The sequence below is a fragment of the Leptonychotes weddellii genome, chromosome 16, assembly GCF_054177405.1.
Source record: "Leptonychotes weddellii isolate Sample4059 chromosome 16, ASM5417740v2, whole genome shotgun sequence".
NCBI lineage: Eukaryota > Metazoa > Chordata > Mammalia > Carnivora > Phocidae > Leptonychotes > Leptonychotes weddellii.
In genome coordinates, this window is record NC_138384.1 from 23827459 (window position 1) to 23846360 (window position 18902).

At 38.5% G+C, this 18902-nt stretch overlaps 1 protein-coding gene, 1 long non-coding RNA gene and 1 other non-coding gene across 9 annotated transcripts in view; all 3 read left to right on the forward strand.

Annotated features, from left to right (window-relative positions):
• CNOT1 (CCR4-NOT transcription complex subunit 1) overlaps positions 1–18902 on the forward strand; it is a 95033-nt gene that overhangs the window by 66809 nt on the left and 9322 nt on the right. For 3 of the 7 annotated variants that reach the window (XM_031027585.1, XM_031027587.2, XM_031027586.2), the window contains exons 25-43: positions 437–616; positions 2347–2463; positions 2765–2875; positions 3201–3278; positions 3458–3635; positions 4447–4577; positions 6174–6470; positions 7155–7295; positions 7388–7492; positions 8500–8619; positions 9757–9948; positions 10905–11047; positions 11761–11869; positions 12200–12369; positions 12994–13246; positions 15471–15719; positions 16688–16851; positions 17044–17161; positions 18762–18863. In XM_031027585.1, the coding sequence (XP_030883445.1) occupies positions 437–616; positions 2347–2463; positions 2765–2875; positions 3201–3278; positions 3458–3635; positions 4447–4577; positions 6174–6470; positions 7155–7295; positions 7388–7492; positions 8500–8619; positions 9757–9948; positions 10905–11047; positions 11761–11869; positions 12200–12369; positions 12994–13246; positions 15471–15719; positions 16688–16851; positions 17044–17161; positions 18762–18863 (2958 nt within the window). Of the gene's footprint in view, positions 1–436; positions 617–2346; positions 2464–2764; positions 2876–3200; positions 3279–3457; positions 3636–4446; positions 4578–6173; positions 6471–7154; positions 7296–7368; positions 7493–8499; positions 8620–9756; positions 9949–10904; positions 11048–11760; positions 11870–12199; positions 12370–12993; positions 13247–15470; positions 15720–16687; positions 16852–17043; positions 17162–18761; positions 18864–18902 lie in introns of those variants that run through there. The other 4 variants (XM_006732804.3, XM_006732805.3, XM_031027588.2 and 1 more) reach the window with 2 other exon arrangements.
• LOC145717547 (uncharacterized) lies at positions 623–2108 on the forward strand. Its single transcript, XR_014140845.1, has 2 exons — positions 623–928; positions 1150–2108. It is a non-coding gene; the product is annotated as an uncharacterized LOC145717547 (long non-coding RNA).
• On the forward strand, positions 1472–1609 carry LOC115940755 (small nucleolar RNA SNORA46). The gene has a single exon (XR_004075490.1). It is a non-coding gene; the product is annotated as a small nucleolar RNA SNORA46 (small nucleolar RNA).

Below are 18902 nucleotides of genomic sequence, written 5' to 3' on the forward strand. Positions count from 1 at the left end.
AACTGATTGGGGTGGGTGGGTGGGGAATAAGCCTTTAGTGTCCTTTTGGAAGAGAAGTTTTCTCGAGTTGGAAATTTAGGAAAACATTGTTCTGGTGTTAGGTTTCTTAGTGGCAGGTTGTACGTTGGAGAGTTGGGGAAGGTGAGGGTAAGGGACTTCGTGTTTTATAATTTTAAAGCTGAAACTGACTATAGATGTTTTAGTCCTAATCACCCACAGTTTGAGAGATGACTGACTATACTAACATGGGATTGAATATACTGTACTTCATAGCATGTGTCGGATGTGGGGGGAGATGAAGCATGGTGCTTTAGCATCTAATTTTGCAAGGAGCCACATGCTACATGCTGTAGTAGTATTCACGGAAAAAAACCCCACAAAACTATATTTTATCATCTTTTAATTGTGTACTTCCTATGTCATATTTGTTGGCTAGGTTGAAGAACTAAAGGAAACTGTGAAGGAAGAATTTATGCCTTGGGTTTCACAATACCTGGTTATGAAGAGAGTCAGTATTGAGCCAAACTTTCACAGCCTCTATTCAAACTTCCTTGACACGCTGAAGAACCCTGAATTTAATAAGATGGTTCTGAATGAGACCTACAGAAACATCAAAGTAAAATTTAGTTTTGTATTTCTTTTCATTACTGTTTTGAATTTGGAAATACTTGATTGTACAAGCAGAATTTTTGGGGAGGTGTTGGCTGTTTTTCTATATGTTGTCTATATTAGGTTACCTGTGAAAGTTGTTCTAGCGTTTGTTTCAAATGTGGAGCTACATGTCATGAAGAATTTAGTTATATAGACTGTTTACTTTGAAAGTAACTACTATTCTGAATTTTTCATCATTCCATGCATGGTTTTAAATCTTTCTTTGTTCATGTCTCCTCTTTATATTTGTAATATGTTCTCAGCTCTAGTCCCTCAGGTTCTTTTTTTTTTTTTTTTTTAAAGATTTTATTTATTTATTTGAGAGAGAGAGAATGAGAGACAGAGAGCATGAGAGGGAGGAGGGTCAGAGGGAGAAGCAGACTCCCTGCCGAGCAGGGAGCCCGATGCGGGACTCGATCCCGGGACTCCAGGATCATGACCTGAGCCGAAGGCAGTCGCTTAACCAACTGAGTAACCCAGGCGCCCCTAGTCCCTCAGGTTCTTTTTAATAGTCTTACAGAAATCAGTTGTATGTATATTTATTGCTAACGGATATTTAGATTGTTAATAACTTTTGCTATTACAGAGACACTGAGTCTTTGATGTCTTCTCAAGTTCCACATATCTCTGTACTCTAGCCTTATTTGTGGAATAGCCATTGTGAAGGATTCTCAGAAGTTCAGAGTCAGAGTTTTCCTAATGTGCTAACACTTGTTCCATAAAACTAGGTATTTTCTCAGGAAGAGTAATGTTTCACGAAAACCAGTACACAGCTGTAATCATTCTTTGATGAATAACTTGGGGCATTGGTTTGGGAACCAGCACTATATTTAAACCTGTGGATGGGAATTTTCCCCATTCTTGGTTACGCTGTAGTGCAAAAGAATTCCTGGCTCTTTCTGTTGCACAGCTGACCTCGTGCCATTCTGCTGTTGCTGAATAGAGTTTAGGAACATATGCACCGTTTTTTATCTGATGGCAGTGGTGATTACGCTATGAAAGTATGCACATATTCTGGAGCAAAATTTCGAGATTCTTTTAAACAGATTTAAGTTACAACTTCATAGCCATAGATTTTAAGGGGTAACATGTTGCAGATGTATGTATGTATGTGCCCCAAAACATACTCAGGCGATGGTTATGTGCCCCTTAGGAAAGTAAGAACTAGAGAATTTATGAAATAGGTATTCTAGAAATTTTAAAAGAAGTGTATTAATGAAATAAATAGGTATTCTAGAAAATGTAAAAGAAGCATTTAAGCATTATTATTGTATTTCAGAAAGCTATTTTAGTTTTCTATAGAGATACATAGTGACCTGGATAATGCTAAAGACTGCAGTAGATACTGTGATATTGGTTACGGTTACATTTCTCCATATGCTTATTGTCTTGAAGGACTCGGAAGCATAGCTTTAATCATCATTTGAATTGAATTTTGCTCTTCAAAACTAGATTTGCACTTTGGGTGTCTGCTTCAAACCTCGCTAAAATTTTCAGTTTTCAAATACTTTCCTGTAGGACTACACATGACCCCTTAACCTTATGTAGTTACACTCTGATAATATGGAATAGATCTACTTTGGGGGCATGTTCTCGGAATTGAGGGCTCATTTTTAACGTAGGATAAGGTGGAATTCTCAAACATTGAGAATTTTTTCCTCATTTTCTATCTTTCTAAATCCTATACCATTTCAGGTGCTCCTGACCTCTGATAAAGCTGCAGCAAATTTTTCAGATCGTTCTTTGCTGAAGAATTTGGGACATTGGCTAGGAATGATCACACTAGCTAAAAATAAACCCATCTTACACACTGTGAGTTCCAGGGGTTCATGTAAAACTTAGAATGTTCATACAGCATATTATGTCTAAAAATCTTGACTTTATTTGGGGTTATTTTAATGATGATTGGGTGTTTGTAAGCATTTGGCCCATGTTTTGAATCTAACTGCATGCTCATGATTGTTTAGCAGGATAAACAAAAGCCAGTAAGGTCTGACTGTCATCCGTTTTTGTAAGGCAAGGGTCATATTATACTGATTCCTAATTTGGGAATGAGTTTTGTGAGGGGTTTGAGGTATATTTCCAGCTTTTAAAAATACTTTTCTTATTCTAGGACTTGGATGTAAAATCTTTGCTGCTAGAGGCTTATGTTAAAGGACAGCAAGAGTTGCTCTACGTAGTGCCCTTCGTTGCCAAAGTCTTAGAATCTAGCATTCGTAGTGTGGTGAGTAGATTATATTACTTTATCGATGGTTAATTTGTAAGAGTTAGTTTGTTTCAGCAAAAGGGCAAGAGATTATATCCTTAGTTCCTGTGAACATAGAGGTAGTTCAGTCTTCCTCAGAGACACTTGGATTTCCAGTTTGAGAGGCTAAGGTAGCATGATTTTAAAGGATGGCTTTGGGTTTTGGTGTTTTCCTAAAATATGATATAGATGGGAAACCCAAGGGTTTTGTTATGGCCACATAGGTATAAATGCTTAACTGTTTTAAATAATACAAATTAAAGGATGATTTGGGGGCCACCTTAACATAATAGTTTTTCTTTAGGTTTTTAGGCCACCCAACCCGTGGACGATGGCAATTATGAATGTATTAGCAGAGCTACATCAGGAACATGACTTAAAGGTAAATTTGTTGCTTCTTTATCCTTTAGAACATTCTTTGCCTTCACATTATTAAAATTTACAGGAAAGGTAGAGTATATTTGGGGGAAGCACGGTAACATTTGGGTGAGAGTAGTATATATTGTGACTAAAGCTACATTTTTATTTTTAAAATTCTGTTCGAATATTTGAATTATGCAGTTGAACTTGAAGTTTGAGATTGAGGTCCTCTGTAAGAACCTTGCATTAGACATCAATGAGCTAAAACCTGGAAACCTCCTAAAGGATAAAGATCGCCTAAAGAACTTAGATGAGCAACTCTCTGCTCCAAAGAAAGATGTCAAGCAGCCAGAAGAACTCCCTCCCATCACAACCACAAGTAAGTGTGATAATTAGCCCTCTGCTTACCAGAATGTTTTCTTAAATGGTGCATCTTCATGCATATATAGCAAGTTGTAATTTTCCACATAATGTGCTGAAATTTTGTATACTTTTTGGTGAGCCACCTAAATTATTAAGGAAAAGTTAGTAATATGTAGGCATCGTCTTGGGTATTAGAATTCCTGTGGCATTCTTAATTAAGCGTCATTAATCATATCCCAGTTAAGCCAGGTTATCTTTTACACTGCGGTCTCAGAAGGAACTGCATGGCATGATGGTCTGTGTTATTTCTCAAATCTTGGGCTGGTCAGACTACCAGCCAGACCTGCCCAGGGAGTGAATTATTATACTTGCATTTTGTAGATTGGAAGTGTGGGGACCGTAGGAATGTTGAAGAAAAGATTGGGGGCGTGTTAGAATAAGCCAGCTTTCCATTCTCTCTCAGTCCTCAGGAGCTGAGAATCTCCAAGTGAAACCAGGGAACAGACTAGACTGGAATTAGATACCTGTAATAAAGAGTAATCCAGCAAGGCTTGGACTTACTAATGTAGCACGTCCTTACGGTTGGTTTAGTTGCTCTAGGGCACTGGCACTGACATAGTTTGACACACTTTGTTCAAATCTCTATTAAAACACTAGAAATTTTCTTGTATTTTAGGGTGGAAAAAATGTGACCTGTGCCATTCTGAGTCCTCCAAGAGACTACTCTAGTTAATTTAATGAAAGACCACTTTGATACCCTGCTTATGTTACGGTAAAATCAAAACGTGTGCTTTTTACTAGCTCTTACTTTCTCTCTCAACATGTAGCAACTTCTACCACACCAGCTACCAGTACCACTTGCACAGCCACGGTGCCACCACAACCACAGTATAGCTACCACGACATCAACGTCTATTCCCTTGCAGGCCTGGCACCACACATTACCCTCAATCCAACGGTAAGTAAATACCGCTTCATCCCCCATGTCCTGCTTTGTGACGAGATGAGCTGGTCACCTTACGTTTCTTCTGCCCCTTTCTTCTGGACTCTTAGGTTGTAGGCTTTTGTGCAGAGAGCAGGAATTGGAAACTGCTGTGTAGTACAGCTTAGATTTTTTTCTACTCTAAAAGTAGTTATTGTGACTAGACATCATCTGTATTTGTTCCTCATACCTAAATACTAATCAGCTGGCAATATAATCACAATCGCCAGGAATTCCTTCCACAGGGCAAAAGATTGTTCATGTGTTCACAGCTTTTTGCTCTTCATTTTCATTATCATGCCACCGTTAGCCTTGCATTACGCCCTTTCTTTTGGCAGATAGTTTGAACTGAGCTGATTCCTGTGTGTGTATGTAGAATCTCCAGGCCAGGGTCTAGAAGTAGGTCTTAATGCTTCAGTTATATTTCTGTAGGCTGGTTCTAGGAGGAAGTTTGGTTTGAAGTCATATAAAATTCCTATACTTAAAAGGTAGTATTTTACTCTGTGTGTTCAGAGTGATGATTATCTTCTTTGATTCTGCTTAACAGTTGTTCAGAATCAGATACTTGGAGTATTCATGGTCTTTGTTGTTTAGAAACTGAAGATGTTCACAAATACAGGAGTAACATTAATACATTGAGCCTCTCTTTATTTAAAGGACATAAAAGGATTTTGAAAGAGATATTTTAACCTGCCGCCCGTCCTGTGTTTTTTGGTGGGGGTGGGGGTGGGGGCTAGATCTAGAAATTGTGGTTCCCCTTTATAACACTGTCAGTAATCTGAATACTTTTGTATATCCATCATGAGTATTGTAAAAATTTCTTACAAGGTTGTTAAGTTAGAGAGACCAAGTGAGTATTAGGGCATAGTTGGTATTAGAGATAAAAGATTGGAAATAGTCTTTCAAGTGAACCAAAATGGCTTCAATGTATGGTAGTGTAAATGTTTGCTATTCTGAGGAATTATTTGTAGTAATTTTTTTTTTTTTTTTAAGAAATCCTTTTCTCTATAAACTTGATTGATTTGCATTTCTCCAACTAAAGAAATCACTTTAAGAGTATTTCAGCCACTTGGGGCGTGTGGGTGGTTCAGTTTGTTAAGCAACTGCTTTCAGCTCAGGTCATGGTCCTGGGGTCCTGGGATTGAGCCTCTGCTTTGGGCTCCCCACTCAGCAGGGAGTCTGCTTCTCGCTCTGCCTCTGCCCCGGCTCATGTGCTCGCGTGCTCTCTCTTTCTCTCAAATAAATAAAAAATCTTAAAAAAAAGAGTATTTAAGCCACAGGTTTTAATTTTAACTAAGCAAGCATGTGATGCATCTGATAATAAAAAATTTGCCCATCAGACTTTTAAAAAATTGAAGACCTATTATCATGTATCATAAGGAATACTGAATACTGTTCTCTTTGTAGCTTAGCTTCTATTTCCTGTGTTTTTCATTGGTTAACTTAAAGTAGAAATTGGTAGTTAATGGTTAATATTGAAGCAACTTTCAAAATCTTGGGTGTGATTACTGATGGAAGTTGGGTTGTCTTACTTAAACAAGCTGTTGACTTAACTTGTTTTTTCCCACCTAGATTCCCTTGTTTCAGGCCCATCCACAGTTGAAGCAGTGTGTGCGCCAGGCGATTGAACGGGCTGTCCAGGAGCTGGTCCATCCTGTGGTGGATCGATCAATTAAGATTGCCATGACTACTTGTGAGCAAATAGTCAGGAAGGATTTTGCCCTGGATTCTGAGGAATCTCGAATGCGAATAGCAGCTCATCACATGATGCGTAACTTAACAGCTGGAATGGCTATGATTACCTGCAGGGAACCTTTGCTAATGAGCATATCTACCAACCTGAAAAACAGTTTTGCCTCAGCCCTTCGTGTACGTTGATTATGTTCTTGGTGTAGTACACAGTTCCTTACTGCTTGTCTGAAAGAGGTTCTTTTTCTTTGCACATCACCAAATTGGTTTGATATCTTCCTTTCTCTTAGATTGTAAATTCTGTGAGGTGAAGCATCGTGTTTGCTTTTGTTCACTATTATGTCCTCAACACAGTGTTCGGCAGATAATAGATATCCAAATATTTATTGTTTTAAAGAAATGAAGGATTTAAAAAAATGCCCAAGTTAACAATCTTGGTTTATCATTAAGAATTTAGATTAAAGCACTTGGAATAGGACAGTACAAAACAATGGAAAGTGACTTTGTATGGGCGTGCACACACACACACACACAAGCACATACTCTTCAAGTAACTCAGTTACTAATTTTGGGTCTTAACATGTCATGGTTAATAATGACTTTCTTTTAAACTGCTTTACTGTTCCCATATTGTTCACCATTTTCACAATAGCCTGATAAGTAAAATGTTTTGGGTGAGTAGTATTTTCATCTTGTATACAGATGAAGAGGATTATTAGGCTATTTCATGGTCACAGCTAATGAGTCATAAGTCGAGTCAGAACTTTTAAAATTTGTCTAGGCACTGTATTTCCTATTTTCTTATCTGTCTTGTCCATCCACAGAAAACGTTAAATTGTTTTTTGTCTGTTCCCCTTCCAATAGACTGCATCCCCACAACAAAGGGAAATGATGGATCAGGCAGCTGCTCAGTTAGCTCAGGACAATTGTGAATTAGCTTGCTGTTTTATTCAGAAGACTGCAGTAGAAAAAGCAGGCCCTGAGATGGACAAGAGATTAGCAACTGTAAGTGTTTAGCGTTTGCCATTTAAGTATTTCTTTTTCTATTTAAGAAAATGCCTCATAACAAGAACCTCAGTGACTTTTTTTATTTGCAGGAATTTGAGCTGAGAAAACATGCTAGGCAAGAAGGGCGCAGGTACTGTGATCCTGTTGTGTTAACATACCAAGCTGAGCGGATGCCAGAGCAAATCAGGCTGAAAGTGAGAATTGGGGGCTTTGTTTCTCTCTGCCCCTCTTTTTCTTTCTGTTCTTGTTGCTTAAACTTCACTAAGACTAAGACAATGGGGTTAAATGTTACATGTTTCTGAGACAGATTCCACCTCAGAAGCATATCATTTGAAGGCTACCTGTGGAGAAGGCATAAAGATAACTTTAGATAGGGGTGCCTGGCTGGCTCAATTGGTAGAGCGTGCGACTCTTGATCTCAGGGATGGAGTTCAAGCTCCACATGAGGGATTATTTAAAGATAATATTACTTTATTTATTTATTTATTTTTAAAGATTTTATTTATTTATTTGAGAGAGAGAGAATGAGAGAGAGCACATGAGAGGGGGGAGGGTCAGAGGGAGAAGCAGACCCCCCGCCGAGCAGGGAGCCCGATGCGGGACTCGATCCCGGGACTCCAGGATCATGACCTGAGCCGAAGGCAGTCGCCCAACCAACTGAGCCACCCAGGCGCCCTAAAGATAATATTACTTTAAAAGATTATTTAAAGATAAAATCTTATATATATGTATATATTTTAAAGATAACCTTAGATGTATGTACCTCCCAGTTGAAGTGCTACCATAGTTCATGTCCCTGTTTTTGTGTTTTACAACTTGGTCCTCCCTTCTGGTACTTAAGTTTTTATTGCTATTTACTTATTGGTGAGAAGATGATATGAGAAATCTGATCATTTTTACCAGTTCCATTGGAGAATGGCACTTGGTATGGTCCTATTTGAGGCATTTTCCAGTGGAAAAACTCAAATGAATTTCTAAATGAAGGGGACTCTTGACAGGATTCAGGGAAATGGGAAACACTGGGAATTGTGTGCAAATGCATGCATACTTAATCATGCATGCCACATCAATATGTTGTAGTGACTCCTGTGTCCCTTCTCAGAACCCCTGTGCTTACTCCTATGCAAACTTCGCAGTTTGAAAAAACTTGCCTTCAGTTTTGTAAAGAGGATCCTGTCAAAATAAGTTTTCTTCTTTCCAGGTTGGTGGTGTGGACCCAAAGCAGCTGGCTGTTTATGAAGAGTTTGCACGCAATGTGCCTGGCTTCTTGCCCACAAATGATTTAAGTCAGCCCACAGGATTTTTAGCTCAACCCATGAAGGTAAATCGTTGGGTTGGATTAAATTGAATGTTTTACATTGTAATTTGAATGTTTTTATCTGTTAATCTGTCACTTGCTTCCTGTGAGCTTAAGTTATAGGGGGAAAACTTACCACAGTTGTTGAGTATAGGTATTCTTTGTATCAGATGAACATGGCATATGGGGGGACTTTTTTTTTTTTTTTTTTTAAACCCATGAGGTTGATTTTCATGTTTTGCCTGACTAGAGGAATTTACATGGTGATCCCCATGGCTTCACCTGTTTTTTGTAAAAACATTTTCTAAGAATTTGAAATAATTATCTATAGAAAAGTTGAAGTTGTAGGAATGGGGAAACATTTTCCCCCTGAACCGTTTGAATATAAGATACTGACCCTGATGACCCAATCACTCTTCAAGACTTTGGTATGTGTCATCTAAAAAGACATTCTGTAGTACAGCTATTAAAATCAGGAAGTTAACACGGATACATTAATACCTAATCCTTAGACCTCTTTCAGGTTTTATGAAGTGTCCCAATATCACCTTTTTATAGTAAAAGGACCTATTTCAGAATCATACATTTTAATTAGTTATATTTTTAAAATTTAACCCAGGTTAATCTCGGATAGCACATCACTTTTTCCTCATCTTTCATCACTTTGACACTTCTGCAGATAATAGGCCAGTTATTTTCTAGAATGGCCTGATTTGGGTTTGTCCAATATGTTCTCAGGAATAGATTCGGATCTGCATCTTTGATAGGTTTAACACAGAAATGATGCTGTGTTGTTGTTATTCTATCAGGCTTTGACACTTGAACTCAGTACTGTATTTTTCCATGGTTTGTATTACCTAATTTCCTAGGCTGTATCCTATCCCATTATTTATTTTTTGCTTGCTTTGATTACTTGATTGTGTTGATGTCTGATGGGTTTTCCTCAGTCAAGTGAAATACCCCTCCCCTTATCCCTGCTTTGCATTGCCCCACCTAATGTTATTAAGATTGAATAGTTCAGGAAGGCTGTGTTTTGATGGAAAAAAAAAAAAAATTCAGGGGAGTAAACATACTAAAAGACTTTAATTGCTCTACAAGCCAATGAAAAATCTTAAAAATTTTTGCTTATCAATTTCTTGGTTGTTTCCTTCTCTAAAACAGCAAGCTTGGGCAACAGATGATGTAGCTCAGATTTATGATAAGTGCATTACAGAATTGGAGCAGCACCTACATGCTATCCCACCAACGTTGGCCATGAATCCTCAAGCTCAGGCTCTTAGAAGTCTTTTGGAGGTTGTAGTATTATCTCGAAACTCTCGGGATGCCATAGCTGCTCTTGGATTGCTCCAGAAGGTTAGTTCTTAAATGTTACTTTTTTTTTTTTTTAAAGATTTTATTTAGGGCGCCTGGGTGGCTCAGATGGTTGGGCGTCTGCCTTCGGCTCAGGTCATGATCCCAGAGTCCTGGGATCGAGTCCCGCATCGGGCTCCCTGCTCCTTGGGAGCCTGCTTCTCCCTCTGCCTCTCTCTCTCTCTGTCTCTCATGAATAAATAGATAAAATCTTTAAAAAAAAAAAAAAGATTTTATTTATTTATTTGACAGAGAGATAGCAAGAGCAGGAACACAAGCAGGGGGAGTGGGAGAGGGAGAAGCAGGCTTCCCGCAGGGCAGGGAGCCCAATGCAGGGCTCGATCCAGGACCCTGGTATCATGACCTAAGCTGAAGGCAGACGCTTAATGACTGAGCCACCCAGGCGCCCCTTAAATGTTACTTTAAAGAATAGACTAGGTTTGTAAATGTAGTGATCCGCACAATCATCTCCTTAGGTTATCTTAAGATTTTAAAATTAGATAAAACAAGTTCTTTTTGGTAATAAGTAGGTAATTTTTTTCTCTAGAGTAGAATGTAGTTGTGACAGTTACTGATGGTGAAGTGGGAAAAAATTTTTTCATTAAGATCTTTTGAAAATACTTTAGTAAGTTAAGAAACTTTAATAGATAGCACTTCAGATTTGGAGGAATAGGTTGATCCCAAGTACTTGGGTGATGTGGGAGGGTTGGCGGGGAGCATTGGATTTTGACTGTGTAGGACAGTGGGGCCTTTCGTGTGAAGAACACAATGAATATAAACTAGGTAGAACTTAGTGTGTGTGTCAGGGTAAGTGAAAAGCGTTTTGGTGAGTGCAGACATTGTTAACTGGAGGCTTTAGAAGCTGTGTTGTAGTTTTTGTTAAGGTTTGGTTTTTGGCTTTGATAGTTGGATCATGTACTGTATTTTCCATGTTTGTGAATACCGTTTTTCTTCCATAGGCTGTAGAGGGTTTACTAGATGCCACGAGTGGTGCTGATGCTGACCTGTTGCTACGCTACAGGGAGTGCCACCTTCTGGTCTTAAAAGCTCTTCAGGATGGCCGGGCATATGGGTCTCCATGGTGTAACAAACAGATCACAAGGTCAGTAGCCATCTTAGAAGAGTACTATTTGTTGGGCTGTTTTCTAACATACATGCCCTGTTTATGTCCCGAGATTCCCTTTTTCTGGAAGGTAAGTGGGGCATTTGTTCCAATTTTGAGTAGTGAGAATAGTTGATTGCTTGGCCCTTTCCCATTTGGTGCCCATGATGAATATGGAAAACCAGTACCTTGCTTTGGGGGATAAATTGGTTTTTAAAGGTTTCAATGATTTCATAGCAGTGGTGTTCATATATAAATATTTCAATGTCTTAAACGGAATGCTTTGTTTTCTAGGCTTTGAGAGCAAAGCTTGAGGTTTTTTTGTTGTGTTTTTTTGAGGGAGGGGTAAAGATTATTTACTTGACAGAGACACACACAGCGAGAGAGGGAACACAAGCAGGGGGAGTGGGAGAGGGAGAAGCAGGCTTCCCGCTGAGCAGGGAGCCCGATGTGGGGCTCGATCCCAGGACCCTGGGATCATGACCTGAGCCGAAGGTAGACGCTTAACGACTGAGCCACCCAGGTGCCCCAAAGCTTGAGTTTTAACACTGGGCTGTCCTACTTCATTATTGGCTGTATTGAATCTTAGATACTAATTTGCAGTTGGTTCTCAAAGCATCCTTAATTTGGAACAAATTACTGTTGAATAAAATGGGTTCTTTATTTTACTTGATACAGCATGGTTAGGCCTTTAAAGAAATACTTTTTTCTAGGTGCCTAATTGAATGTCGGGATGAATATAAATACAATGTGGAAGCAGTGGAGTTGCTCATTCGCAATCATTTGGTTAATATGCAGCAGTATGATCTTCACCTAGCTCAGGTATGGAAGGAATTTTCTTTTTTCTTTTTCTTTTTTTTTTAAAGATTTTATTTATTTATTTGAGACAGAGAGAATGAGAGAGAGCAAGCACATGAGAGGGGGGAGGGTCAGAGGGAGAAGCAGGCTCCCTGCCGAGCAGGGAGCCCGATGCGAGACTCGATCCTGGGACTCCAGGATCATGACCTGAGCCGAAGGCAGTCGCTTAACCAACTGAGCCACCCAGGCGCCCTGGAAGGAATTTTCTTAAACAGGAAAAGGGACTCTGGTTAGTTGGGAAGTGTGTTTGCTGTAAGTGTTATCTATCTTACATTGTGCTTTCTGTGTTGCCAGTCAATGGAGAATGGTTTAAACTACATGGCTGTGGCATTTGCTATGCAATTGGTAAAAATCCTGTTGGTGGATGAAAGGAGTGTTGCTCATGTTACTGAGGCAGATCTATTCCACACCATTGAAACTCTCATGAGGATTAATGCTCACTCCAGAGGCAATGCTCCAGAAGGGTGAGGATGAAGTGTTTTGGGATCTTTGTATATTCAGTCTATGAAGGAGCTTTAGCAATGAATGCAGATTTACTAACATTACCTGTTAAAACTGTACCTACAATAAGTGGGAAGCCTTAGTGAGGGCTAGTGTCCCTTGAAGTATGAAAACTTAACTAACTGCCAAGCCTTCTTGCTGTAGGGCAAGCAGTACATACAGAGCTAGACTTGGTGTCAAGAGTCCTAGCTTAAGCCCTGGTGCTTAAAATGTGCTGCTGCTTTAAAATGTGAGTTTAGGGGTAAGTTGACTTACCTGTTCTTGAATAAAATAGAAATAATATCTCAAAGAATTGTTGAGATTAAGATAAATAACAAACCATGGCACATGGTAGGCACACAGTGAGTATTTGTTGACTATGAACATCAGCTCCATTTCAACAGGCACAATTTTTGGGGGTCAAGAAGTGGCTTAACCAAGGTCAGTCATTTGTGTATTATGTGGTTATGTGTAAACAGAGACCAAGGGTAGTTTTGTTTAAATACAGAAATCACTGTTGTGGTTTCTCTTTACAAATTGTCCAGCTGTATGTCTGTGAAATCACAACCGTAAGTAGACTGATTTTCATTCTGGATTTATTGTACTAGATTGCCCCAGCTGATGGAAGTAGTGCGATCCAACTATGAAGCAATGATTGATCGTGCTCATGGAGGCCCTAACTTTATGATGCATTCTGGAATATCTCAAGCCTCAGAGTACGATGATCCTCCAGGCCTGAGGGAGAAGGCAGAGTATCTTCTGAGGGAATGGGTGAATCTCTACCATTCAGCAGCAGCTGGCCGTGACAGTACCAAAGCTTTCTCTGCGTTTGTTGGACAGGTAGAGCTTTTGGAAAGAAAGGTGCTTTTTATTCAACATAAGTAGGGTGTGATGCCTCCGATATTTAAGCTCAGTATTATGTACCTGTGGTTACAGTAAACCTCCATACTCATGTAAACCAAAAATTGTCATCATTACTCTGTTAAATTGATAAAGCTTATTTCTTTTCCTCATCTTTGGACCCTAACCAGTAAATTAAACATTTCATGTCCCCTTTAGTTCTACTTACTCCATTTCAGTTGTCATAGTTACAAAGTACAGTGGATCAGATAATGAATAATGAAATTGCCAGATGTATGTTGTAATTTTACTAACTTGATAATCAATAGTTGAGGGGATTATGGGCTAATAAATAAAATTCTCATAATAGCTCATGTTTTTAAAAAAATAAAACAAAAAAAAACTTAAATATTTAAATGGTGGAGCCTTTTATTATGTTTTCTAAATTAAGTAGTTTATTTACCTAAAACTGATTGACGTGTTCTTTTGGAAAATAGTTCCCAGTATTTATTTTTATTCGATTTGATCTAAATTGGACTTCAAGTTAAAGTGTTAGGAAGCAAGTTCCTAGAATAATTAGGTTTGGAAAGAATATTTGTGAACAGGATGAAAAGACGATGATGTAGGAAGAGAGCTGTAGTACCATTTAGCATTCTGTTTTTGATCATTACTGTCTGTTTTCAGCCACTGGGAGAGATTCATACCCAGTAGTCACTGTGTCCTAATCATATTACTTAATGGCAAGAATGGTACTTGCGCTGATCTGGCCTTAGAATTCCTTTAGTAGAACTATTGTAATGTTTATTCAGGGAGAGATACTTGTTTATCTGCTTATTTCTGCAGATTGTTGTATTTCTTTAAATCGAGATGAAAGTTTAGGAGTGCTACCAAAGAAAGATTGCAAATTAGATCTATTATCAAATAAATGACGATGTGGAAGAGCTGATTTGAGTTTTTGAAGTTAGAAATAGGATTTACTTTTCAAGAGGAATGTTAGTTAAATAAATCATACTAAGTAGGTCTGTACCCTAAAAAATTCTAAAATATACCTCATTGCTAAGGCGTTATTGAATATTTATAGTTTGATTTTTGATTTGAATAGAAGAACTTTGAATCAGTTGGTTTTTGTGATCATCAGTATTTCATGGGTATGGATGTGGCACCTGTCTCAGCTCTTCTGTTGGCTTAATTACTCTTGTTTCTTCTCTCTGTTTAAACAAGGATAATTTATATTTTTCTGTTCTCTTTTGCATCCTTTTGAGAATTCTTTCCTCCTTGCGCTCCCTCTTGATCACAGCAGTTTGTCTTCGTTACCTCCCCCTATTAGTTTTTCAGATTTCAATGTACAAAATCCCTCTGCTGACCTTGCCTAGGGTACATTAATATCAGTTCAGTTATTTTATTGCTTATCAAGGGACAGTGAAATTGTTTTAAAGTTTCCAAGATGATGGTTAAGTTTTCATTCTGGGCTTGGTTTCTTTAAGTAAGCACTGACCTCCCTCTCCCTCTGCAGCCTTAACCCTTATTATACTGCTTCCTCCTTTTGTACTAGCCAAATAACTTACCTGCTCTGCCTCACTTCCAAATCATATGTCATAAAATTTGTACTTTTATCCTTTAAAACAACATTTTATTTTAAACTGAGTATACATTAAAATGAATTTCAGTTTTCATTAAAATAGCCAGATACGATCTGTGGCTATTTTCTTTGATACACACATATCGTACAAATTATTACTTGAATTTCCTGTTGCAGCTAGTTGGAGTTTCAAAAATTTCGTTATTGGTTGAGTCATTTGGAAGAAATTATCTTAAATTCTGTGGGAAAGTAAAATATGAAATATATGTCATTTAACTTCCTACTTGGGAGAAATATGAATTGGCAAGAATGTCTTTATATGATTTTAGTGGGTTCCTGAAAGTTGGTTTATTTGCCTAGTTAAATTTCCACATTATTTGGCTGTGGACTGTTGTTCAAAATTGTCATGTTATTATCTCTTTCTCAACTTCCATCTTTTCTATTCTCCATTAAACTTAAAACTGAAGAATTCTGTCATCGGTCCTTAATGGAGAAGTCATTTTCATGACACCTTTTTAAAAGTAAGAATTAGAAATGTGACAAGGAATAAATGAGAGAATACCTCTTAAGCATGAAAATTTAAAATTTATGTGTATTATCTCACTGGGTTTTTTGTTTTTATCTATCTATCTATCTATATTTTTGTTGTTGTTGTTCCCTTGGTAGATGCACCAGCAAGGAATCCTGAAGACTGATGACCTCATAACGAGGTTCTTTCGTCTGTGTACTGAAATGTGTGTTGAGATCAGTTACCGTGCTCAGGCAGAGCAGCAGCACAATCCTGCTGCTAATCCCACCATGATCCGAGCCAAGTGCTATCACAACCTGGATGCCTTTGTCCGACTCATTGCACTGCTAGTAAAGCACTCAGGGGAGGCCACCAACACTGTCACAAAGATTAATCTGCTGAACAAGGTCTGAACTTCTTTTTTGCCTTAGTCTTGGTACACTTGAAATCTGCATCAGTGGTTCTCAGGGCCCAACCTGTTCCCCAAAACATTTTGTAAACATCCCTTTTTCTGTCCTGAAATTAAATTCATAGGTAGTATTATAAATAAACATAATCACTAAATTTTAGAAGAGTGTGTTGCTTTAACTAAAAGACGCAAGGTGGTGGGGAGAACAGCATATTTCATTGTGTTAATGTTTGGTAATGACTACATTGGAAGATATTTAGATAAAATAAAATTTTCGCCTGTATACAGAATCACTGTGAATGGGATGGCTAGACATGTCCACTGATAATAGATTCGCAACTCAGACACCAGGGGTAACATTGCAGTTGTCTTGATTTTCTGAAAAGGAACAAAATATAGTTTTGTTTTGACATACGGAGTGGAGTTCCTGGAAATTTGACCATTAAAACTGCAAAAACAAACTTAAGAGTTTGGTCTTGGGTAATTACACACAGGTTATCCTGTCCCTCACTCTTCAGTGGGAAAATCAAGTGGAATGCAGGGTGGTTCTTTGTATGAAACACTTCTGCAGCCTAAGATCGTTCCTGGCCCCTCCATCTACTAAATGTCAAGAGAAGTATAAACCATTTTGCCTCTTGTCAGCTTCACATCAGACCAGAAGAATTAGGTTTTTAGATCGTATTAACATATTAGAATATAATGTACCATGCTCATTTTTAGAGCTTTAGGAAAACCAGTGGGTTTGTGGAGAGTATACAGTTCTGGCCGAAGATTATTGAAATTCAAAGAAAATACAAAATTCTGCAGGCCACATCAAACCAGTGTATGGCCCCTTTGGCTGCCAGCACGTAATTGTGTATTCGTGTGGCATATGTGGGGCATAAGAGTACAATAAGAAAGCATGTCTAGTGAGTGGTAAGTGAATTATCTTTATGATTTACAGGCTCTAATCTGTGTACTCTTTAGGTCCTTGGTATAGTAGTGGGAGTTCTCCTCCAAGATCATGATGTTCGGCAAAGTGAATTTCAGCAGCTTCCCTACCATCGGATATTTATCATGCTGCTCTTGGAACTCAATGCACCTGAGCATGTATTGGAAACCATTAATTTCCAGACACTTACAGCTTTCTGGTGAGTATTAGTGAATTTAATAGAGATTTCTCCTTAAGGTTTGCTATTTTAGTGGTAAAATTTGAGAAGTAGTATTCTTGTGGATTTGAGGCATGTTGATTTGAAAAATAGCTTAAATGTTTTCTACTTACATTGATGTGTTTACTATATTTAAGTTGGACCTTGCTTCTGACGAAGGTCTTTTTCTTTCAGCAATACATTCCACATCTTGAGGCCTACCAAAGCTCCTGGCTTTGTGTATGCCTGGCTTGAACTGATCTCTCATCGGATATTTATTGCAAGAATGCTGGCACATACGCCACAGCAGAAGGTGTGGCTGCAGTTTATCTCCTACAGATGAAGACTGTAACTACTTGGAGCTTACTGTTAGCACTCTTAGTCATTTAGTAATAATCATACTTCTTCCAGGCTTAGTTAAGAATTATTTAATGTGTAGGAAGGTTACGGAGAAGATTTAACCAATATTTGGCTGCCTCTGCCTAGAAGCCGTTCTTCAGTAATTAGGGTATTGCTCCTCCAAGTCTGTTGTGAGCCATGTGTTAATCTCACTTAAGAACTTTTTAAAAAAAAGTCAAAACCTTGGAGAACCTTTGTATAAAACCAAATGGAGCTCTAGAACCTGCCAGTTTTACAAGTTCTCTAAATGCTAAAGCTCTCACTCTCAAGGGTGATGAAGACCACTGGTCTATATTTGAAGAAACTAGGATCAAGTCCTAGTAAAGAGTTTTTAAAGTGTAATTGCAAATAAACACAGTTAACATGAGAGGTTTCTCTCCCATCTTGTAATTAAATGGCAAATGAATACTGTAGAAAGCATCCTTGATTAGCCCTTAAGAAGAAAATGTGACTACTTATGTGGTTGGCAAAAAAAAAGAAAGTGAGATAATCCTTAAATGGAGTGGGTTTTATTTGGTATTCCAGGAGAAGGAACACTGTAACATAATAAAATTGTCCAAAAATGAACATAATTTGTATAATTGGGAGATGATGACAGGCCACATTTGGCTGAAAATAAGAGGATTTGTGTTGTGAGCTTTTTGTAAACTGGATCAGGTTATTGGACAGGAGTTGGAAGTGGGAAAAGAAATGGTTGAGACCTAGGACTTAGTTAAAAGAAGGAATTAAGAAAACAGACCTCTGTCAGTTTCTTAGTTGACTGTTTTGTGTTGTGTCTGAAATTTTCTCAAAGTTTCCTCGTCCTCTTTAAATTTTGCTTATAGGAACAAGGACCTCTCTATGTCCTCAAATTTCTGGAGGCCCGGACCACTCTCCCCGCTCCGTGCTCCCCTTGAAGATTTATTTATTTATTTATTAATTAAAAGATTTTATTTATTTGAGAGAGAGAGAATGAGAGACAGAGAGCATGAGAGGGGGTAGGGTCAGAGGGAGAAGCAGGCTCCCCGCTGAGCGGGGAGCCCGATGCGGGACTCGATCCCGGGACTCCAGGATCATGACCTGAGCGGAAGGCAGTCGTTTAACCAATTGAGCCACCCAGGCGACCCGAAGATTTATTTATCTTTAGAAAGCGAACACATGCAAGCATGGTGGGGGGAGGATCAGAGGGAGAGAAACTCAAGCAGACTCCCCACTGAGTGGGGAGCTGGACAGGGAGCTAGGTCTCCTGACCCTGAGATCACAACCTGAGCCGAAATCGAGAGTTAGTTGCTCAACCAACTGAGCCCCCCGGGCACCCCTGGAGCCATTTTGTTTTAAATATATTTCTCACTATTGGCATAATTATTCTTACTCCTTTTTCATGCCAGTCTTTAACTGAGATACTTAAGTCCGTATTCTCTAGTTATGTTAGTATGAAGAAGATAGTAAGTCACAGTGTAGCTGCTTGGGCAACTTTTTGGTGGTAGAACAACAGCTGAGTATAATTATGGCTCATGTATATTTCTTTCTTTCAGGGATGGCCTATGTATGCACAGCTACTGATTGATTTATTCAAATATTTAGCACCTTTCCTTAGAAATGTGGAACTCACCAAACCTATGCAAATCCTCTATAAGGTAATTAATTTGCAGTTATAAGTTAAAAATAAATTTTTT